The following is a 24,035-nucleotide window of genomic DNA, read 5'->3' as shown; positions in this document are numbered from 1 at the left end:
CCTGTTTAGCCCTTCAAAGTACAGTTCCCAGTCCTCTTAACAAACGATAGGTGTGTACACAGTCGCAGTTTCCAAGCAAGGTACAGTAACATTACGATAGATAGAAATAAAATAGTTAATCACAAAATCAGAAAACTTTTTAAAATGCCCGTTGAAAGAAAAAGAATCGAGAATTGCAGGTTCAACAGGGAGTGGGGTTTCCTGACTGATCTCATGTGGGAGGGAGTTCCACAGAACTGGGCGCCCAGTACTGAATGCATGGCGTCTGTGCTGTGGGGGAGGACCTTTAACAATGACCACCCCCCACCGCAAAGTCCTCAGGGATATAAGGAAGCAGACATTTCCAAAAGTACCCTGGACCCCAGCTGTTAAGGGAATTGTAAATTAATGCAGTGAATGCAATATTAGGGGCACTGCATTTGGACTCGAATTCAAGATTTGATTTGATTGGTTATTATATTTCTATGCTGCTTTTCGTTCAACTGAATCTCAAAGCGGCTTGCAAACAATAAATAACAACAACAACAACAACAACAACACGATAGAACATAATGGATCATCACAAATGCAGCGTAGAGAATAATTAACAAATCATCAACAAATCAACAATTACAATCTGTAAAACATTGTTGGCGAAACAACAACTAAAAAATAAGCTAAAGTTCACAATTATAGCAAAAGTCCTATTATATGATTCACAAATCAGTCCGTTTATAATCTATAAAACAATATTAACAACACGAGCAAAATAGGAACCGAAAAATAAACTAAGCACACACTCTCTCCACCCCCACTCTTTCACTGTTTATTACTGAAGGACACGGCATATTTAATAATAAAGCAACAAATAGAATTATAATGCACTCAAAGCAGAAGAACACACAGAAAACAAACCATTGCTCCACAATTTGTTCCCAGGGCCCCACAAAGCATGGAGCCATGCCAGATTTTAGGGTCTTCTATCTTACCTTTCAAAAGCAGTGTAAATTTTGAGGTGTCTCACATTCATCCAGTGCTGGCATAGGCAAACTCGGCCTTCCATATTTTTTGGGACTACAACTCCCATCATCCGTAGCTAACAGGACCAGTGGTCAGGGATGATGGGAGTTGTAGTCCCAAAAAAATATGGAGGGCCGAGTTTGCCTATGCCTGCTCCAGTGTCTGAAGCTTTTGGTCCAGTGCAAAGATGTGGGACCCCTTGTGGGGAGCTGCTTCTCTCTCCCCCCACTCCCAAATATCATGCAGCTAACAATATTCAGAATAGGGGCTTCTGGGCTGCACTGACACAAAAGCCTTGCCCTGCTTTGCTGCTCCTTCAGAGCAGGATGAAAAGAGGCAGCGAGGAGAGAAAAAGGAAAGAATTGAGGGGGGTAGAGAAAGAGAGAGAGGAGTTTTCCCGATTACCAAAAAGTCAGAGTAGGCACCGGCGTATTGAGCCCCATGCCTTTTAGGGGCCCCGCTACAACGGATCAAAACAATATTGATTTAATATTGATTTGATCTTGAAAGAACATGACAACCAAGCTTTCTTAGTCCAGTGTTTTGTGTAATAAAATTGGTGTATTAAAATGGTTGGTTGGTAAAAGTATTAGGAGAAAATTTGAGAGGGGTGCCCCCCCTATTTCGACTGCCTAGGGGGCTCCATAGAGTTTAATCTGGCACTAGAGAGGGGGGGGGAATAGGGGAGATACGGGACGAACTGCGTCCTGTATTGCATCAATACAGGTCACAGCATTTTACACTCAAATAAGGGACAACCCTGTACAGTGGTACCTTGGTTCTCAAACTTAATCCGTTCCGGGAGTCCGTTCGACTCCCGAAACCGTTCGAAAACCAAGGTGCAGCTTCCAATTGGCTGCAGGAACTTCCTTCACTCAATCGGAAGCTGCAGAAGCCACGCTGGACTTTTTGGCTTCCGAAAAACATTCACAAACCGGCACACTCACTTCCGGGTTTGCGGCGTTCAGGAGCCGATTTGTTTGGGAGCCAAGCCGTTCGGGAACCAAGATACCACTGTATTATGCCAGACAGGTGGCAACCCAAGCTGCTAGTCTCTGCCCCCTAAAGGAGTCTGTCACTCTGCCTCATGGCAGGGCTAATACAGATGTTGCAGGATTATGGGAATTGTAGTCCAGGAGCCTCGAGAAGGCCACAAATCCCTCACCGCTGGGCGGACCAAAAGTTCACTTCTTGTGCATGACTCTGCTTCCAGGAGCGACTAGCCAGAATCCACATTAGGAAGCATGCAAACAAGGCAGGAAGGCAATCGATTCCATGGAATGGGGCTGAACTCTGGAAACTCTTGTGCTCCAGCTTTTGCGCGTTCACCACACAGGCTTGTGGCAAAGGGTTGCAATCACCTTTGTCTCTAGAGCATGGGGGGCTGCCGTTCATCCTGGCTCTGAGCTCTGCAGGCCTCTGTATCAGCGTACGGAGTCCGTGGTCCCCTGGGGTACCTGATCAGATCAAATTTATTACAGCTATAAGCTCATACAGGGGTACCTGACAACCAAGACTGAAGGTTGGCCACACACCACAGCCTTCTGGTGAGCCTCAGATCCTTGTGGACTAGCAACTTGGATCGTCAACATTAAAAAGCTGTAGCTTTTTCTAGGACGGAGATACAGTGCCGGGAAAAGTGTCAACTGCAAAATGATTGTCTTTAAGAGAGGGTCCAAGGCAGGCTACTCAAATTCCCAAGAACCAGGACATTTATTTGTATTTTTCTAACTTTTTCTCAAAGGAGTCCAAGGTGGTATATATGATCTAATCCCGAAGGTTAACATTTCTTCTGGCACAGTGGCAAAAATAGTGTTAGTGGCTAATCTCTCTGTGACCTTCCCTGGTTGCAACAGCTGCCAAGTTACTCACTGGAACAGGAAAAAATGTCATATTCACTTTGACCCGAGAGACTATTAAAATCCCAATGAAAGAAGGACTGGCTTATGAAGATGATGGAATATACCCAACCAACATTTATGTAATGAAAATAAGTACGTCCTATTCAACAACAGCAACATATTATATGTAATTTTATAATATCATATTATATTATATTACAATATAATAATTATGATATGATATGATAAAGAGGTAAAGGTACCCCTGACCGTTAGGTCCAGTCGTGGGCGACTCTGGGGTTGCATGCTCATCTCGCTCTATAGGCCAAGGGAGCCGGCGTCTGTCTGCCGGAGCGGTACCTATTTATCTACTTGCACTTTGACGTGCTTTCGAACTGCTAGGTGGGCAGGAGCTGGGACCGAACAACGGGAGCTCACCCCATCGGAGGGATTCGAACCACCGACCTTCTGATCGGCAAGCTCTAGGCTCTGTGGTTTAGACCACAACACCACCCGCGTCCCAATGATATATGATATGATAATAACTATTATTTTTTATTATAACTATAAAATAAATATAATATGGTAATCTTAATAGTAATAATGTATTATTATTATTATTATTATTATTATTATTATTATTATTATTATTATTATTGGTCCCTTCCAACTTATGATTCTTTGTCTATATCCCACAGTGGAGAGAAATGCAAATAATATTTCTATGTCTATTATTTATACCTCACCCATCTGACTGGTTTGCCCCAGCCCTCCTAGCAGTGTCCAACATGTATAAAAACACAATAAAACAGAGGGCTGGGGTATATGAACTCCATCCCCTCCAGCATTTCTCCAATAAAAACAGGGGCGTCCTAAGGAAAAGCGGGACATTCCGGCATCAAATCAAAAACGGCTTCTGTAAATTCGGGAACTGTCCCTGGGAAATAGGGGCACTTGGAGGGTCTGAACTTGGCAACCCTAGCTGTCAGCGGAACTGAAGTCCAAAAGAAAGTGGGCAGCACCAGGCTGGCAAGTCCTGGTTTGAATAGCACCTTTTGTCCATTTCATTGTGATTGGCGTCTGTTTTACAGAAACCCCTTTGCTGCTGTTTTTTGGTACACGAAAAGAGCAGTGCATAAAAACTCCAAATAAGTAAATAAGATGCCAACCTGTTATAAGAAAAAACAACAACCTGCTCCTTTTCCCCTTATGGGGTATGCAAGAGCCCGTATAGAGTCCTTACGTAGGTTCTCTATCAACAGGAGAAAATAACAGAGGCCAACCAGAGAGTATTGAGAAGCAAAGCAGCTAGTAAGCATGATCTTTATTAAACTGTTGCAACAGGGTCCCCCGCTCACCCCACGCAGGGAGGGAGGAGAGGAACCCAGAACATTGGTGTGCAAAATCTTACATAGGCTTTTGAAATTGCCTCTCCTGTAGCTCAAGACCACCCCCCAAAACATCATGCACACATCACAGAAAGAGGTGGTCCCCAGCAGAAATTTGTGTATGTTGCTTCTCTTCTGTCTGCCAGGATAACTGATAAAAAGGTAAAGGGACCCCTGACCATTAGGTCCAGTCGTGACCGACTCTGGGGTTGTGCGCTCATCTCGCATTATTGGCCAAGGGAGCCGGCGTATATCTTCCAGGTCATGTGGCCAGCATGACAAAGCCGCTTCTGGCAAACCAGAGCAGCACACGGAAACGCCGTTTACCTTCCCGCTGTAGCGGTTCCTATTTATCTACTTGCATTTTGACGCGCTTTCAAACTGCTAGGTTGGCAGGAGCTGGGACCAAGCAACGGGAGCTCACCCGGTCGCAGGGATTCGAACCGCCGACCTTCTGATCAGCAAGCCCTAGGCTCAGTGGTTTAACCACAGCGCCACCTGGGTCCCTAGGATAACTGATAAAGCCTTATTATTATCTGATTGCCTTTTCTGGGTAGCCTGGCCATTCCTTGGAGATGGTAAATACTTAAAAAAGCCAATGCAATTCTGGGCTGCATCAATAGGAGTATAGCATCTAGATCAAGGGAAGTAATAGTACCACTGTATTCTGCTCTGGTCAGACCTCACCTGGAGTACTGTGTCCAGTTCTGGGCACCACAGTTCAAGAAGGATACTGACAAGCTGGAACGTGTCCAGAGGAGGGCAACCAAAATGGTCAAAGGCCTGGAAACGATGCCTTATGAGGAACAGCTTAGGGAGCTGGGTATGTTTAGCCTGGAGAAGAGAAGGTTAAGGGGTGATATGATAGCCATGTTCAAATATATAAAAGGATGTCATATGGAGGAGGGAGAAAGGTTGTTTTCTGCTGCTCCAGAGAAGCGGACACGGAGCAATGGATTCAAACTACAAGAAAGACGATTCCACCTAAACATTAGGAAGAACTTCCTGACAGTAAGAGCTGTTCGGCAGTGGAATTTGCTGCCACGGAGTGTGGTAGAGTCTCCTTCTTTGGAGGTCTTTAAGCAGAGGCTTGACAGGCATATGTCAAGAATGCTTTGATGGTGTTTCCTGCTTGGCAGGGGGTTGGACTGGATGGCCCTTGTGGTCTCTTCCAACTCGATGATTCTATGATTCTAGTTCCTGAATCTGTTACGCACATTGAGAGTGTGCTCAGCTCAACAGATACTAGCCAGACTGTATTTACAGGGAGGTGTAAGCCCCTACAGTGCAAAGACCATTGGAAAGCTTTTCCCATTTCCTTCCCCCTTGCAGAGAAATATTTGAGGCCAATATGGGAGAGTCAAAATGGCTTCAGGATTGTTCTCCTGTACTATTTCAGACACGTGGTTTATATACTCATGTACGTCTTTGCCTTGTACATTTATGAACATTTATTCTATATATATAAGACCTTAGAATACCTATAACACATCCCAAGTATCTCACCCACCCATGAATACTTCACAAACAATGTGGAATCCTAAAGCTGATGGTCAGGGGAAATATATTTACTGGTTGCTACTGGAAGCAGCGTTTGTGATGAGGGGCCATGTGGATTTTGGCCTGGTGTGTGGACGCTCAAGCTGCCATTGCCGTGCGATGTGGCCCTCGGCTCACATGGGCATCTGTTTGCTAAACCGAGAAACTCCAAGGCTGAACCTTGCCTCGAGGGTGGAACCTCTCAGCTGGAAGTGTTTCCCCTTGGAGTGCTTTTGGAAAAGGGTTGTTGTTGTTGTTGTTTAGTCGTTTAGTCGTGTCTGACTCTTCGTGACCCCATGGACCATAGCACACCAGGCACTCCTGTCTTGCACTGCCTCCCGCAGTTTGGTCAGACTCATGTTGGTAGCTTCGAGAACACTGTCCAACCATCTCGGCCTCTGTTGTCCCCTTCTCCTAGTGCCCTCCATCTTTCCCAACATCAGGGTCTTTTCCAGGGAGTCTTCTCTTCTCATGAGGTGGCCAAAGTATTGGAGCCTTAGCTTCACGATCTGTCCTTCAACCCACTCAGGGTTGATTTCCTTCAGAATGGATAGGTTTGATCTTCTTGCAGTCCATGGGACTCTCAAGCGTCTCCTCCAGCACCATAATTCAAAAGCATCAATTCTTCGGCGATCAGCCTTCTTTATGGTCCAGCTCTCACTTCCATACATCACTACTGGGAAAACCATAGCTTCCCAGTAGTGATGTATGGAAGTGAGAGCTGGACCATAAAGAAGGCTGATCGCCGAAGAATTGATGCTTTTGAATTATGGTGCTGGAGGAGACTCTTGAGAGTCCCATGGAAAAGGGTTAAATGTTGCAAAGGAGTCACATCACAATCGGGGCATTTGGAACAGGGGGTTGGACTAGAGGACCTCTGAGGTGCCTTCCCACTCTACGATTCTTTGATTCTAGAGTTTTTTTTAATTATCCGTTTCCCCCAAAAGAGGTAAATCAAGGTTAAATTGGGAACTGGGCACTGTGGAAAATTTATGTGCCCAAAAAGCACCCTACACACACCTGGGAGCACTTTCAACTACAGGTGTGTGTCTGGGGGGGGGGGTAATTTGGGTCACAGCCAATGGATATCAATGGGGTCTGAAGCCCTCTGCTCTGTTTGAGCTCTGTGGTGGGGATGATTCAACAACCCCTTCACATTGCATGGAAGCTTGGCAGAGACGAAAGGAAACTTTGTGGGTCCTCCTCGCTTATCGAGGCAGGTGCTGCGTTCCCCAAAGCATCAATCAGGGAAAGGGGTTGGAAGTGTCAGCCCTTTTCCCGACAGAGCTGTGGGAAGGAGGGCGGCTGGCGGAGGCTGGTCCCTGCGGCCATATCAGCCACGCTCAAGCCAACGTTTACACTGTGGATGGTATATAAGACGCCCTGGGGAGCCACCCCAGTTCCTAGTGGCTATCCCGTCTTGGCCAAAATGAGGAGTCTCCTGTTGTTTGGTGCCCTTCTGGCTGTTGCGCTCGGCACCGAGACCTTTGTGGGGTACGTAGACTCAATCCGCATCGTGATTTACCTACCTCCCACTTTCCATCTCCAGGTAGCAGAGACAGACAGACAGACAGACAGATGGAATAATCCAGGGAAATGGAAAAACATGAGTTGTTTTTGTGTGTGTTGTTGTTGTTGTTTTATTTGAACCAACCTGCAGCTGGTTCTGCGTTTTATTTTATAGGTTTTGTTTCCCACATTTCATTTCATTTTTTTAATATATAATTTTTAGTTGATTTTTAAAAAGTATAAACATGTAACAAAAAACAATTCCAAATCCAAATGTTGAGATTATTCTGAATCTCCTGACTCCCCCCCCCCTTCCATGGGTCCTGATAATAATATTTGCAACTGCACATCAATACTTATCCAAATTTAGTCCTTCTAACTTACCCATTCTTTCTGTTGCTTTACAAGTGTGGTTAAAATCCTGCTGATGTTTTAACCTGCTTACAGTGGTCTCGTAAATCAATGACAAACCTTTCTCATTCTTTCCTAAAGTTCTTGCCTTCTTGATTTCTGAGCTTTCCAGTTAATTTCCCATTTCGGCATAATCCATCAGTTTGGTCGAAGCATGACTTGTTTTTAATCCCCAGGATCTCAAAGAGAGAGGGCTGTAACTCGGGGTGGGTGGGGTTCAGCCTCTGCCACATTTGGTTATAACACAGATGGGGAAACTGAGGCTCCAGCTGTCAGCAGCCAGCATAGTCTACAGCCAGAGATGAGGGAATTTGTAGTCCACCAACATCTGGAGGCAAAGAACATCAGAAGCAAAGAATCACAGAATGGTAGAGTTGGAAGGGACCCCAATGGGTCATCTAGTCCAACCCCCTGCAATGCAGGGCTCTCAACACATGATTCCCCATCCAATTGGAAACTGGACCAGATCCTGCTTAGCTTTGCAAATGTGCAATTTTATTGCTGCACCGTTCGCCAGCACCCTTGGGAGATTCAGGATGTTGGGTGACTCGGGGCAGATAAAAGTCTTTCTTGCTCTGCCGTAAGGCTAGAACTCAAGGACACCCAGCAAAGCTGGATTTTGGAAGATTCAGGATAGGCAAAAAAAGTTCTTTATGCAGTGTGCAGTGAAACTGTGGAACTCCCTCCCACAGGAGGCAGTGATGGCCACCAGCCTAGAAGGCATTAAACAAGGATTATGCCGATTCACGGAAGGAGAGGGCATCAGGCGAAAGGGACCACCACGTAATTTTTCCATTGCCAGATTTTAACATTAATGGCCACAAATTGCTCAGACGAGTGTTCATTTTCTCAGCTGATGTATATTAAAAATCCCAACAGAACAACTATGCAACAAAGCAGGCTGGATGCCTTGTCTCTGCTAAGTATAGAAGCAGACGTGTTACATAATTTTAGCTTTGAGGATCTGATCAAAGACTTTGCAGTTACAAAAAGGAGGAGGAAAATTTTCAAATGTGAATAAAGTGGAAGTATAAAAAAGTAAACATTATTTTCCATCTTATTGTAGGTTTTGCTTCATTTTGAAAATTTTAATTTTATTTTATGGTTCATTATTGTTTACTGTATATTTTGAATTAGATACATATGGGGACACTAAAATATAATATATAATAATTATTATATTATATTATATTATAATCTTTAAAGTGCTAAGGGTCTTAATCTGGCCCTGCCTGCACCCTTTTGTAAGTAACAACTGAAAGAGCAGCTGTATTGGAGGCAGTTCTTTGATATCTGTTTCATAGCTTGAGGTGAAATTCTTTTTGCATCTGCTGAAGAAAGCAGCACTACAGCGGCACCTAGTGACGGAACACAAGTATTACAGCTGTAATTTGAAGAAGTGTATTTGAAGAAGTGTGCATGCACACGAAAGCTCATACCTGTGACAAACTTAGTTGGTCTCTAAGGTGCTACTGGAAGGATTTTTTTATTTTGTTTTGACTGCGTCAGACCAACACGGCTACCTACCTGTAACTAGCTGTAATTTAGATCATCAACTAAAGCAGGGGTCAGCGAACTTTTTCAGCAGGGGGTCCACTGTCCCTCAGACCTTGTGGGGGGCCAAGCTATATTGTAAGGGGGAACCTCTGACATATATTTTGAAAAGAAAGAAAGAAAAAAGAACAAATTCCTCTGCCCCACAAATAACCCAGAGATGCATTTTAAAGAAAAGGACACATTCTACTCATGTAAAAACACACTGATTCCTGGACAATTTGCGGGCCGGATTGAGAAGGCGATTGGGCCACATCCGCCCCCCCCCCAGGCTTTACGAACTAAAGCAAGTATATTGGTCATTGGGGAGGACCTGGGGGACATACATTCACCTGTCCCATATTATCATGTAGTATCATTCATGTTGCTTTAAAACAAAGATTAAGTAGTTGCGCGTATGTTTATACGAAATGCTTAGTGGAAGTGGTCAATTATCTGACTTGGTCCTGCTTAAAACCATTGACTGTAAAAGGTCTAGAATTCAAATTTAATCCTAATTTCTTGTTTAATTATTTCTCCAGTAAATTAATGAAAGACATTTGTGAATCCAAACTGATAGGTGGGTTTTCAGCCAAATCACAGTTTCAAGTATTGCTTGCTTTGTAAAGCTGTGGGAGAGGCATACATTACAGCAAAATCAAGTTAATGTGTTTTAATCAGCTACTGACAAACCAAATCATCTCTTCAAAAAGCAACTGAGATTTATAAATCACTTTATATTTCAAAAATAAAAGTTCCCTCCCTCCCCCGCTCCCTTTCCCTCTCACCCCCTCCTCCCTCCCTCCCTCCCTTCTCTGTCTCTTCCTTTCCTCTCCCTCCCCCCTCTCTCCTTCCTTCCTTCCTTCCTTCCTTCCTTCCTTCCTTCCTTCCTTCCCCACCCTGCACTATTATTCTGTGGTAGCAGGACTGCCACTGCTTTGGAACATGTAGCAGAGATCATGGTTACAAGGAACAGGGCCGTCTTAAGCGCCCCTCGCCCTGTTTCCCAGCGCGGTGGGCGGGCGGGCGCAGCGCACGGCGCGGCTGCCACAGGCGCTGCTGCGTGGCGGGCGGGCGGGCGGGCACAGCGCGGTTGCTGTGGGTGCAGCTGCACGGCGGACCGGCGGACTGGCCGGCCAGCGGGAGGGCGCAGCTTGCGCCGCCCCCCTGGCGGGCTGGCGCCGTGGTGCCCTGTGCCACCCAGCCTGGCCGTAGGGCCGGCCCTGACAAGGAACAGGTTGGATGTGAAATACATCTGGGTTTGAAATATGATTGGGGGGGTGGGGCGCCAGAAGGTGATCTCGCCTAGGGCGCAAGAAACCCTAGCACCGGCCCTGCCCATTCTACCAATGCTGCCTGCTTAGACAACCAGCAAGCACAGAAGCCTGTGGGGGAAATCCAGCTAGCCAGCCACAGAATGACAACCACGTTTGTCCTTCCTGAAAGCCCATTGTCAAGGGTGCTATTTGACGGTGGCAAAGGCTCACAGAACTTGTCTCTGCAGTCACCAGGTGCTGAGGATATTTGCTGCAGATGAGTTCCAAGTGGAGAAGGTGAAGGAGCTGGAAGCTCTCGAGCATCTTCAGGTAATGCCGAGGAGCAGAGCTGCAGGTGGGGTTGTTTATCTCTGTTTGATGTAACCCCTTGCCACGGACTGGTTGGATGAAGGGGAGCGGTGGGAGCCACCAGCTGGGGAACCCCAAGGGAAGAAGGCTCAGAGCCCGGGGAATGTTGGCGGGATGACATGAGTGGTCAGGGGGAGAAGAGGGAGAAGACTGGGGGGAGGAGGTGTCGGAAGCAGAAGAGGCAACAGGGCTTAGTGAGCTGGGAGAGGCTGTGTCAGAGAGCAGTCCAGAATCAGAGGCAGAATCAGAGGCTGGAGAGGAGGAGGGCTGAGAGGCAGAGATGAGTCAGGCTGGTGAAGAAGACAGGGAGAAGACAGGGAGACTAGCTCCCCTGCCTCTGGTCTCCCAGAACCAGGAGAGGGATGAAGTAAGAGGAGCAAAGGCAGGTATGCTGGCATAGTCTCAAATTGCTTGGTGTCACGGTCTGGTCGGCGGACGGTTGAAGCCCTGGCTGAGGACGTCAGGACCAGAGGCAAGATGGTGGTGTAGAAGCAGGAACAGGTGCAGGGTTGAGGGTCCAGCAGCAGGCAGTTGCAGGGTCAAGGAGCAAGGCAGAGGCGAAGGTCTGGGAGTCAAGGAGCAAAGCGTTGGCAAGGCAAAGGTCCAAGGGTCGAGGATCAAGGCATCGGCAAGGCAGAGGTCCAAGGGTCGAGGATCAAGGCATCGGCAAAGGTCCAAGGAGCAAGGCGTCGGCAAGGCAAGGGTCCAAGGAGCAAGAGGCCAGATGCAACCAGGCAGGGATAGCGTTGCTGTGGCAAAGAGCTGAAGGGAAATGCTGAGCTTTTATCCCTCCCAGCTCCTGCCACCAGGTGCAGTGAGGTATCAAGTGGCCTCACCTGAGTGGCCACTCCTTGCCTCTCCAGCACAAGCTGAGGCCTCACCTGAGTGGCCACTCCTTGCTTCTCCAGCACAAGCTGAGGCAGGCCCCAGTCCTGCAAAGCACTACAGGCCCCAGAGCCTGACTCCTGCCCATACTCCTGACACTTGGGAACAACCCTGAGGAGGAGGAGACTTAGGCAGCTGTGGGAAGGAGGGGACCTTCAGTCCCCACAACTGCCCCATGGAGCAAGATCTACTGGGATGAATTGCTGTGCTCACTAGGCCTTCCCTCCTGAGTCTATCTTGTGTCCATGAATAAAGACTTGACTTCACTGATGCCGTGTGATTTATTGCCTGACCCTTGCTCCTGACATCCACCCTGGGACCTTACAGTGAATGGCAGCAGAATGGAGGGAAGGATAGGCAGATAGATACCGTATTGGGCCGAATATAAGCCGCACCCACAAATAAGCCGCACCTTTGGAATTCAAGGGGGGGGTGTGGAGAAACAATACCCAAATATAAGCCGTTCCCTTAAAATTGGGTTACAGGCTGAAAATCGCTGCGGTTAGCAGAATTGCAACTCTGAGCCAATTTAAGCTTTTGATCTTGCAAGCCCGCAAAAGTTACTGTACAATCGCTAAAATCGCAAATCGCTATTCAATTGCTACAATTCCACAGGCACTCGCACCCGCAAATGGCAAATGAACAATCTCAAGCTCGCAAATCGGCAATAAAACATTTTTTTGGTTCCTTTTTACCGTATGCCTGTTTCAACAGCGATAGCGTAAAAGCCAATTTTTGTAAGGCCACGAATTTAAGCCATACTTTAACTTTTCATAGTCGGAATTTTTTTGGGGGGGGGTAGATAAGGACTGTAACTCAGTGAGCAGAACCTCTGATTGCATGCAAAAGGTTCCTGGTTCAATCCCCAGAATCTCCAGGAAGGGCTAGGAATGTTCCGTCTGAAACCCTGGGCAGCTGCTGCCAGTCAGTGTAGACAATACTGAGCTAGATGGACCAATGGTCTGACTCAATATAAGGCAGCTCCCTAGGTTCCACAGCCAGCAAGGCAATTCTTACATTATTGCACCACAGGAGAGATCACAAAACATACGCAATGGATTCAAACTACAGGTACAAGAAAGAAGATTCCACCTAAACATTAGGAAGAACTTCCTGACAGTAAGAGCTGTTTGGCAGTGGAATTTGCTACCAAGGAGTGTGGTGGAGTCTCCTTCTTTGGAGGTCTTTAAGCGGAGGCTTGACAGGCATATGTCAGGAATGCTTTGATGGTGTTTCCTGCTTGGCAGGGGGTTGGACTGGACGGCCCTTGTGGTCTCTTCCAACTCTATGATTCTATGATTCTATAATTCTACGCCATACACATATATTAAATTAATGCCTTTCTTCTCCAGCTGGATTTCTGGCGCCACCCAGTTCACTCTGAGTTCCCCATAGACGTGCGCATCCCATTCGACAGCCTCCAAGGAGTCAAGGTGTTCCTGGAATCCAACGGCATCCGTTATTCCATCATGATCGAGGACCTTCAGGTCAGTGACCTGCACAGATGACAAGGGAAACAGGTGCAGGTGTGTGTGGCCTTCAAAGCAGGCCTGGCCCAGTTCTATCCTTCAAGACCTCACTTCTACCACCATCTAATGGTAGGGTCGACCCTGCTGTATAAACCTGTGTGTTGTCAGCCCTGAGACCTGATATCAGGGCCGGCTGCATGTTCTTGAGGGACCTCAGGCAAGCCTCCCCTCACAGGCACCTTTCCCTGACTGAGTCTACCTTCTCACTGCCACTATCATACAGGAGACAAACCTATTTAACCCCGGCTGTGTACACACTACAATTAATCCTGAGCACGGTAGTTTATCTATCACGGAGTTATAATTCCCAGCAACGCTTAACAAACTATGGTGCCCAGAATTTTTTGAGGGGAAAAATGTGTTTCTTTACATAATACTTTAAAAGTATTATGTGTAGGCTGTCCAAATCATTGACACCTCGGATATATGCTGTGTACAAACTCCCGTTTCCACTGGAAGAGTTCAAAGGCTTTATTCATGCAGGAGCAGGAACTACGTATTTAAAGGTTATAAGAGAGTACCACAAAATGGCTCAGCTTTTAGACTCAGCTTTTAGGGGCAGAGTTAACTTAGAGATTTCACAAGTAAGTGCTGGCTAGGTTGCTAGACAAACCATGGGCTCATGTGGTTTAAAGTAACATGTGCATTAGCTACAAACTCAATAAAAGGGAGTGTACTTTTCTCCAACAACCCCCACTCCTCCCTGACTCTTCCCATTGTCCCTTCCAGTCATTGGTGGATGAGGAGAAGCTTTCCATGTCCCGCCAACATTTTATGCCCCGGTCGATTGAGACATTTAACTATGCTTCTTACCACAGTCTGGATGAGGTGAGTGAAATAAATGCATACTTGTTGTAACTGCAAATATCCCATTTCAATGTGGTTCTTTTGTATGGTGAGCAAAAACAGGAGTTTTAGGAGAGGGTAAAAATATTTCCAGCTAATGCTTTGATAGCAGAAATACCTATCACTTTTTGTTGCTGCTTTAGGTACACTTCACCTCTCCTGTTTATTGCTTCCTGAACTTGTAATCTCATTGGATGAGATGGGATGATGTCATGACTATGCTATAGTCAAACAGGTTTGCCAATGTGGGGACAACACTGAGGGTTAACCAAGCCACTTAAGAGCGAGGGCATTGCTTCCTGGGCTTATCACTTCACCAGTCCAAGCCAATCAGAGACCACACAGTGAATAGGATGTGTAAATAGCCAATCAGGGGAGGTTACGTCGTGACATCACCTTGGGCAAAGTCAACTGAGAGAGCAAGCAAGAGAGGGCAATGGTAGTGGATAGGCGAACATTTTTGCAAGTGATATCAAAATGTCATCAAACAAGGGGGATGCTTTTCAAGCTGCGGAGGACAGTCCAGAGGGAAAGATAAAAGTGGTATATAAATGTAATAAATAAGAAGAGATGGCAGCTGTCATCATTTTGGGGGGGGGGTTAGTAATGGTCTCTCCACTCCATGGCACAGGGTATGTGCAAGTCAGGTGAGTTAGCCCACCCCACAATTAAATTGACTAACATTGCCGCGTAGAACACAAGGGAAAATAAAGCCCTCATTTCAGGGATTTCTGGAGTCTTGACGGTTGCTTTCTTGAGGCAGAATTTCAGAACAGACTCGTACTGAGACACACACAGGCACACTTCACTCCAGCCCTCTCTCTCTCTCTCCACTAGATCTACGATTTCATGGACCTCCTGGTGGGTGAAAACCCCAAACTGGCCAGTAAAATCCAGATTGGGAAGAGTTACGAGGGCCGCCCGATCAACATCTTGAAGGTAACTCACTTCTGGGGCATTTGGAGAAGCAAACATAAATTTCAACTCCTGACCTTCCCACGCCATGCAGGAGGTAGAACTCCCACATCTCTAACACATACGGATATAATGTGTTAATATTTTGGCCGTTAAATGTTGGATCTCCAACATGGCACCTGTGGGCACCCTGACTTCTTCAAATACTTCCTTCTGGCATTCAATGGGACCATTATCCCTCCTAATTTTTTATGTTTTGAGAAATTGTTTTTTGGGAGGTTGGTTTTTTGGGGTGTTATTTTTGTCATTGTCCCCCCCCCCGTTGTTTCAAGAGTGTGTGGTGTGTGTTTCAAGCACCACCAATTCTCCTTCTGTGAAATGGGCATTTTGTGGCATGCGTAAAATTTCCTTAGATTTTCAAATGTGCCCCCAGGCTCCAAAGAACTGGGATCTTGCTTTAGGGAATTGTGAGGTTTAACAAAGTGCTCAGATTGATGGGCCTGGATGCTAAGATGCCACTCTCAGTACCCAGCATTCCTAGGGAGCTTGCAGGCCCATGGCTGCAAGGGCCCTGCCCTTGGCTCCCTTAATTCACACACCATCCCTCTGATCAAAAGCAGGAGGCTCATTTTTTCATCCCAAGCTCTCGCGGGAGCCAGCTGATTTGTGTGAGAGTGCAAGAACAAAAAGCGAGTGTGTTTTGGACCAGTGCTCTGGCACAAGCCAGCGGACTCATGCCAGAGTGCTTGATCAAAAAACGGGACATTCCAGGACCCAGTTAAAAGCCAGGAATGGCTTCTGTAATTCTGGGATGCCCTGTTCAAATTGGGACGGCTGAGGGGCACACATGTAGCTGAATACCAGTGTCACTTTTCCGGTCATTGTGTGTCATTAAAAGGATGCCCAAGACCTCAAGACCCAGCTCCCCAACTGCATGGGGCAAGTGTGGAGGACTCCCTGGTCCTGAATGGGGCAACTGTGCCCCTGAAGGACCAGGTGCGCAGCCTGGGAGTCATTTTCGACTCACAGCTGTCCATGGAGGCACAGGTCAATTCTGTGTCCAGGGCAGCTGTCTATCAGCTCCATCTGGTACGCAGGCTGAGACCCTACCTGCCTGCAGACTGTCTAGCCAGAGTGGTGCATGCTCTAGTTATCTCCCGCTTGGAGTACTGCAATGCGCTCTACGTGGGGCTGCCTTTGAAGGTGACTCGGAAACTACAACTAATCCAGAATGCGGCAGCTAGACTGGTGACTGGGAGCGGCCACCGAGAGCACATAACACCGGTCTTTAAAGACCTACATTGACGCCCAGTACGTTTCCGAGCACAATTCAAAGTGTTGGTGCTGACCTTTAAAGCCCTAAATGGCCTCGGTCCAGTATACCTGAAGGAGCGTCTCCACCTCCATCATTCTGCCCGGACACTGAGGTCCAGCACCGAGGGCCTTCTGGCGGTTCCCTCATTGCGAGAAGCCAAGTTGCAGGGAACTAGGCAGAGGGCCTTCTCGGTGGTGGCGCCTGCCCTGTGGAACGCCCTCCCAACAGATGTCAAAGAGGAAAACAACTACCAGACTTTTAGAAGACATCTGAAGGCAGCCCTGTTCAGGGAGGTTTTTAATGTTTAATAGATTACTGTGTTTTATTTTCTGTTGGAACCCGGCCAGATGGGCAGGGTATAAATAATATATTATTATTATTATTATTATTATTATTATTATTATTATTATTATTATTGCTACAACAGCTGGCAGGGTGGTAGTGGACTTCCCAGAGGTCTCCTTGTTCAGGTGCAGCCCATCAGACTTGGAGACAGCCTTGTGGAGGAGAAGGTAGGAATTGAGATTTCTCTTTCTCCTCTTTCCGCACAGTTCAGCACAGGGGGAAGCAACCGGCCAGCGATCTGGATCGACACCGGCATCCACTCCCGCGAATGGGTGACTCAAGCCAGTGGAGTCTACTTTGCAAAGAAGGTATATATTGGCTGCAATTTAGTCTCAGAGGCACACATTTCATACAGAGGAGGAGGAAGGGCTCAGAGCTCCATCGGTCAACCGCTGGCCAAGAATGAACCGTCCATGTTCAGAGACAGTATACCCGGCGCCAATGCTCTAAGGATTTCACAACTCCGTGGCTGCATTTGTTGTTGTTGTTTAGTCGTCTTAGACGTGTTCGACTCTCCATGACCCCATGAACCAGAGCATGCCTTGGAAACTCTCACTTTCTTCTCAAAGCTTCTCCTTTTTTTTATGTCCATGGAGTTTTCTTGGCAAAATACTGGATTGGATTGGCAGTTCCTTCTCCAGGTGGATCACATTTAGTCTAAAATCTCAGCTGTGACCTGTCTGTCTTGGGTGGCCCTGCACGGCATAGCTCAGGCATCCCCAAACCACGGCCCTCCAGATGTTTTGGGCTACAACTCCCATGATCCCTAGCTAACAGGTCAGGGATGATGGGAATTGTAGTCCAAAACATCTGGCGGGCCGAAGTTTGGGGATGCCCTGGCATAGCTCATAGCTTCTTGGAGTTATTCAAGCCCCTTTGCCACAACAAGGCCGTGATCCATGAAGAGGCCGTGGCTGCATATTCACCACTGAACGCACCCCTCCCAAAGAATCATGGGAACTGTAGTCTACCGCTTAGAGCTACAATTCCTGGCACCATCATAAACTACAGTTCCCAAGATTCTTGGGTGTGGGTGGGTTTTTAATGGTGTGTATGCAGCCAAATGTGTCCTTGTACCAGGGGCACAGAGCCCAACATCCTCAGAATGTCATTGTTTATTTTATGCTAAAAGTTTCTAGTCCTCAGGGCTGCTGAGATAGACTTGGTGTGGAATCTCAGAGGGGGGCAGCAGCAGCTGTCACCAGGATTCTGAGAGAGGAGTGCAGTGTCCATGTCTTGCATTGCCTTGGTCCCTTCCCATGGGAATCCAGAGTGAAGCTGGCTATCCAAAAGTGCAAATACATTCTGGTTGGTTTGTATTTATACCAATCATAGGATTCAAGGCTTGCAGACCTGTTTGATCTCTGACCTTTCTCAGGATAAATTATTAGTTGTATTTATTTTTTCGTTCAGTTTATATCCCATTCTTCCTTCCAGGACAGCAACTGACACATGTAGGCAACATTTAACAAAAATAGTATTATGAGTTTGTATTGAACTACTTTGAGAGTTTGGGTTGATTTACTTGTACGCTGTTGTGTTTATTGATAGGATTATTTTTATGGGAACGCTAATTGCTAATTTTAATGCCCTTTTATAATTCTGAGCTCCTTTGAGCTTAATGGAGCTGTCGGAAAAGCAGCATCCAAATAATAAATCAAATCAAAGGTCTTCTGGAGAAATTAATCTCATCCGCAGTTGTGCTTTCCTTCTCCTAACAATAACAAACACATTTCTCGTCTAGAGTAGATGCTCACTATTTAGCAAAAAAGGTAAAGGTAAAGGGACCCCTGACCATTAGGTCCAGTCGTGACCGACTCTGAGGTTGCGCGCTCATCTCGCATTATTGGCCGAGGGAGCTGGCGTACAGCTTCCAGGTCATGTGGCCAGCATGACAAAGCCACTTCTGGCGAACCAGAGCAGCACACAGAAACGCCGTTTACCTTCTCGCTGTAGCGGTCCCTATTTATCTACTTGCACTTTGACGTGCTTTCGAACTGCTAGGTTGGCAGGAGCTGGGACCAAGCAATGGGAGCTCACCCCGTCACAGGGATTCGAACCACCGACCTTCTGATCAGCAAGCCCTAGGCTCTGTGGTTTAACACACAGCACCACCTGGGTCCCATACTATTTAGCAAACAAAGACTAAATTGAAAAATATGTTATTTATTATTGTTGTTATTATAATTACCACATTTATTACCTGCTCTTCACCAGCAGGTCCGAGGGTGGGTCGCGAGAATATAAAATTCAGAATTAAAAACAGCCCCAGTCTCAAGAATAGGGTGGGTCCTGAAAATGCACCTGTCAGGTGTCAAAGGCCAATGTGGTGTAGTGGTTAGAGCACTGGCCTGGGACCTGGGAGACCAGGGTTCAAATCCCCCCCCCACTCAGCTATGTTGCTCACTGGGTGACCTTGGGCCAGTCGCTGCCTCTCAGCCTAACCTACCTCACAGGGCTGTTTTTGGGATTAAATAAGATGGAGAACCATTTATGCCACCTTGAGCTCCTTGGAGGGGGAAAATGGTGGGTTATTAATGAAATAAAGGAAAGATGGATGGAAGGCTGGAAACGAAGCGCGTCTTTGCCTTTGTCTGAAGAAGCCAGACACACCTCTCTCTATGATGGCAGACTCCAAGGCTCTCTAAGTCCTTCTCTTTCATCCTGTTCAGATCCTTGATGGCTACGGCAAGGATGCCTCCCTGACCTCCATCCTGGACAACTTTGACATCTTCCTAGAAATTGTCACAAACCCAGATGGGTTTGCCTTCACCCACTCCAAGGTACAGTATTTCTTTTGCTTTCAAGCCTCTGTGTTTGGAATGAAGTGGATAGATTTAATTAGCACCAACCAGTAATGCATTTAGCTTCAGAAGCAGGCTCTGGAAGTTCTGAACTTTGTTGATGGGCCTTTCCTGGCTGTTGCAGAATCGCTTGTGGAGGAAGACAAGGTCCCGGAACAGCGGGTCATCCTGCATTGGAGTAGACCCCAACAGGAATTGGGACGCAGGATTTGGAGGTAAAGGGCACAGGATTACGTGTGCCCAATTTGGGATGCTGATGTAGGGCAGAGGACTATCACTTGGAGGTAGAGCGCACAAAGGTCATCATTTCAATTCCAGCCTCCAGTTAAGAACACAGGAAGAGTTTGTTGGATCAGGCCAACGGCCCATCTAGTCCAGCATCCTGTTCTCATGGAAGCCACCGAGATGCCTGCTGGAAAACCTCAAGCAGGACCCGAGCACCGTTGGGGATTCCCCAGCTGGCTCCTCCCACCATTCTTCTGTGTCCAACCAGTCCATGACATTCACCATAGTCAGTTTCCTGTCAACTCATTATGGCAAAATGCAAAACTTCCAGCCCCAGACTCCTGGATTGGAGCTAGAGTTCTCCAGCTTGAGTGGCCATCTGTCATGGAGGTTTCAGTTGAGATTCCTGCATTGCAAGGGGTTGGACTAGCTGACCGTCAGGGTCCCTTCAAACTCTGCAGTTCTATGATTCTCAACCAAACGTTGAGGTGTGTGTGATTGGGGGGATGCAGTGCTTGTTTTCTGGGGGGTACACAGGGGTACACATACCCCTAAACATTTTGTGAATCTTTAAACTTTTGTCCGCCTACTGTATTCATTTCTCCCGATTTGAACTACAAAATGGTGATTTTCTTGAGTCAAAATGAGAGTACAGTGGTGCCTCGCTAGACGAATGCCTTGTAAGACGAATTTTTTGCTCAACGAAAAGATTTTTCGAGCGGAGGTTGCCTCGCAAGACGAATTCATTTTGTGAAAAATTCGTCTAGCGAATTGCGGTTTCCCATAGGAATGCATTGAAATTCAATTAATGCGTTCCTATGGGCAAAAAAAAAAATTCAATGCATTCCTATGGGATTCGCTAGATGAATTTTTCGCAAAATGAATTGACTCACAGAACGAATTAGATTTGTCTAGCGAGGCACCACTGTACCCCTAAACATTTTTAAAGAAAAAAAAAGCACTGAGGGGATGAGTGAGCCATGATATTGGTCTCAAACCAACATTTAACTTTAGCGCGAAGAACTTCCCTTATCAATTCCAAGTTGCATGGAACCAGGCAGAGGACCTTCTCGGTGGTGGCGCCTGCCCTGTGGAACGCCCTCCCAACAGATGTCAAAAAGGAAAACAACTACCAGACTTTTAGAAGACATCTGAAGGCAGCCCTGTTCAGGGAGGCTTTTAATGTTTAATAGATTGTGTTTTATTCTTCTGTTGGAAGCCACCCAGAGTGGCTGGGGAGACCCGGCCAGATGGGCGGGGTATAAATAATAAATTATTATTATTATTATTATTATTATTATTATTATTATTATTAATGTCCAACTCAGTGGGTTATGGAAGGGTTGCATCACCAAAGAGCCTTATCTGAATTCTTCCTGATCTGCAGCAACCAAAGAAACAGTGGTTTTTTTGTGCATTACAGAGGCTGGATCCAGTGGGAATCCTTGCACCGAGACCTACCGTGGACCCTACCCTAACTCTGAGCCCGAAGTGAAAGCCATCGTGGACTTTGTGAAGAGTCACGGCAACATCAAAGCCTTCATCTCCATCCACAGCTACTCTCAGCTTCTCCTTTATCCTTATGGCTACACCAGCAAGAAAGCAGCTGATCAGGCGGAGCTGGTAGGACTTCATGGCTCAGTCTCCTCCCTTGGGGACGCACGCAGTGTCTGTGTGTAAGGAACCAGCAGTAGACCCCCAGAGGGGGCAACTTGTGCAGCTCCTGCTGAATCCCCATTTCAGCTCACTCCACACCCCAACCCAAAACGCTCAGCCTTTGTAAGATCAAATCACTCCTCCACCTCACCACCCAACTGGAGGTGTGTCACTGCCCCACGTTCTCCAATGGACATCCTGTTCCAAAAGCTGGAGAATGAATCCCAAGCTATCAGGGAACCGTCTCCCATCACAGATAAAACCTCTAAACTACTAAACTAAACTACCAAAAAGCCGTCACTTCTGACGGCAGCTGAATGAAACCCAGAGTGATGGGGCTATCTCTAGAGTGACACCTGGGAGACAGCATATAAGGTGTTTTTTCTTGCGAAGTACCACCAAAGCAGGAGGACATACAAAGATAGGGACCCCAAACATTTCCTGTAGGGAAAGAGGAGCTGGCATAGCACAGAGAGGAGAAAACTCTGTACGGAAAAAGCGAAAAGTGCAGAAATTAAAATAGAAGGGGGCAAATTCTCTCCCCACAAGCCTGCATCTTTTAGGTTACCTTTAAGTTATGTAGCAATTCTCATCCCATGAGCTTGACCTCATGTATGGTGTGCTCACGTATGGTTTGTGTGTGTGTGGTACGGAAGTTGTACTTCTCAGGATAGAGCAGGGCTGTGCAGAATTATTAAAACAGCAGAGAGCATTATTGGCTGCTCACTCTCCACCTTAGAACAAATCTACACCACCAGGTGCCATAGAAAAGCACGAGACATATCAAGAGATCCAACGCACCCTGGTCACCATTTCTTTGAGCTCCTGCCATCGGGACGGAGATATAGAACAATGCAGGCAAGAACGAGCCGTCTCAGGAACAGTTTCTTCTCTAGAGCGATTTTGGCCTTAAATGGAAAGCCTGGACTTTGAAGTCATCTTATTTTACTAATTATTTTGTATTATATTTACTGTTTTTAATTACGTTTTGTAATTTTGGATTATGCGGAATGCTTTATCTGAGTGGATGTAGCAACCGAGTAATTTCGTTGTTCCCGCAAGGGGACTATGACAATAAAGATATCTTATCTTATCTCACTTTTTCTTCCTCTCCTTCTGCCCTCGGTTCCCTTCCAGGACGCTCTTGCTCAGAAGGCAGTCGAGGCCCTTACTTCTCTCCATGGAACCGAATACAAATATGGTAGCATCATCACCACCATCTGTAAGTGACCAACCTGAGAAAACAAATGTGGTCCTCCAAGCCACTAGGGGGCAGTCAACTATTTTGAACTGAACTCTACCTTCTCTAAGAGCATAGTTTTCTATGGAGGCTGCAGTACTGGTGATGCTCCAATGCACATCATAGACTCATAGATTCATAGAGTTGGAAGGGACCCTCAGGATCATCTAGCTCAACCCCCTGCAATGCAGGAATAGGCAGCTGTCCCTTATGGGAATCGAACCTGCAACCTTGCTGTTAGCAGCACCATGCTCTAACCAACTGAGCTATCCAGGTGATATAATATCGAACCCATAATATGCTGTGCTACTTGGTTGAAGACTGGCAGGGCTAGTTGTAGATGCAGCAGTTGCTGAGCATGGATGGGCAGGAATCAGGACAGAACTGGTATTTACACAGCATGGTCTACTCACAAAATATGGCTTTCCTGGACATAAGTCTTTTCTACAATTTTTTTTTTAAGGCCAAAAGCAACAGCATTCATTTAGGTTACACCTGCAAGATTCATATGTGGCTGACAGGTGCTCTATACGGGTGAAAAACTAGAGATTCCTGTGTAACGCTTAATTTGCTGACATTTTGCTAGGAGAAAAGAGGTTAGAAGGAGCATGTGGAGGGGACTTGGTTGGGGAGAGATGGATTACGAAGAGCCAAGAGAGGAATTCCCATCCTCTGGATACCAGAAACACCTGGCCTTCCCTGGTTTTGAAGAGCTTCTCTTAAAAGTCTCTCATACATGATCCAGGTTTGCTTCATAACCATGAGGACTAGAAACCCACTTGCTTTTTAGAATGTTGCACATGCTTCTTAAGGCATCATGCTTTTATTATTTCTGAAGTCTAATGTATTCCTAGATGAGATAGCAACCAATCCAGAGTCCCCCCTCTAAGCACGTGTTGAACTGGGTCCAATCCTTATGTCTGCTGAGAACGGCTTGGATGCCAAGCTGCCTAGCAAAGAGGATTAACAGAGTCTACCCCTTTACTTTCAACCAGAACCTCAGCAGTAACGCTGAGTTTCAAAGCATGCACAGGACGGAAATTAAACTTTTCCAGACGGGAAGAGTGGCAAGAGTTGTATGGAAGAGATGTGATGCGGCCGTTTTCTTTTGTGTACCCATTTCCTTGATCTAGACCAAGCAAGTGGTGGAACCATCGACTGGACCTACGAGCAAGGCATCAAATACTCTTACACCTTTGAGCTGCGAGACACAGGCCGTTACGGGTTCATGCTCCCTGCCAGCCAAATCATCCCCACCGCCGAGGAGACATGGCTGGCCCTGATGGTCATCATGGAACACACACGAGATCACCCCTATTAGGGCCAAAGTAGGAGGCTGTCATCTCAGGAGGCAGCTTTGCAACCAACACGCAGGAGCCTCCTTGGTAATAATAATAAATGCTTGGAATGAGTACAGAAGTAGCTTTTCC

At 46.6% G+C, this 24,035-nt stretch overlaps 1 protein-coding gene across 1 annotated transcript; it reads left to right on the top strand.

The window, feature by feature from the left end:
- Positions 1-7,125: 7,125 nt before the first annotated feature.
- On the top strand, positions 7,126-24,024 carry LOC118091153 (carboxypeptidase A1-like). The gene is made up of 11 exons (XM_035127816.2): positions 7,126-7,261; positions 10,725-10,806; positions 13,083-13,217; positions 13,989-14,087; positions 14,943-15,044; positions 16,887-16,988; positions 19,353-19,463; positions 19,609-19,699; positions 21,133-21,332; positions 22,503-22,587; positions 23,739-24,024. The coding sequence occupies exons 1-11, from the start codon at positions 7,134-7,136 to the stop codon at positions 23,924-23,926; spliced, it is 1,323 nt and encodes a 440-aa protein (XP_034983707.2). The 5' UTR covers positions 7,126-7,133; the 3' UTR covers positions 23,927-24,024.
- Positions 24,025-24,035: the final 11 nt, after the last annotated feature.

This window comes from Zootoca vivipara, chromosome 10, assembly GCF_963506605.1.
Source record: "Zootoca vivipara chromosome 10, rZooViv1.1, whole genome shotgun sequence".
NCBI lineage: Eukaryota > Metazoa > Chordata > Lepidosauria > Squamata > Lacertidae > Zootoca > Zootoca vivipara.
This window is presented reverse-complemented; position numbering and strand designations above follow the sequence as displayed.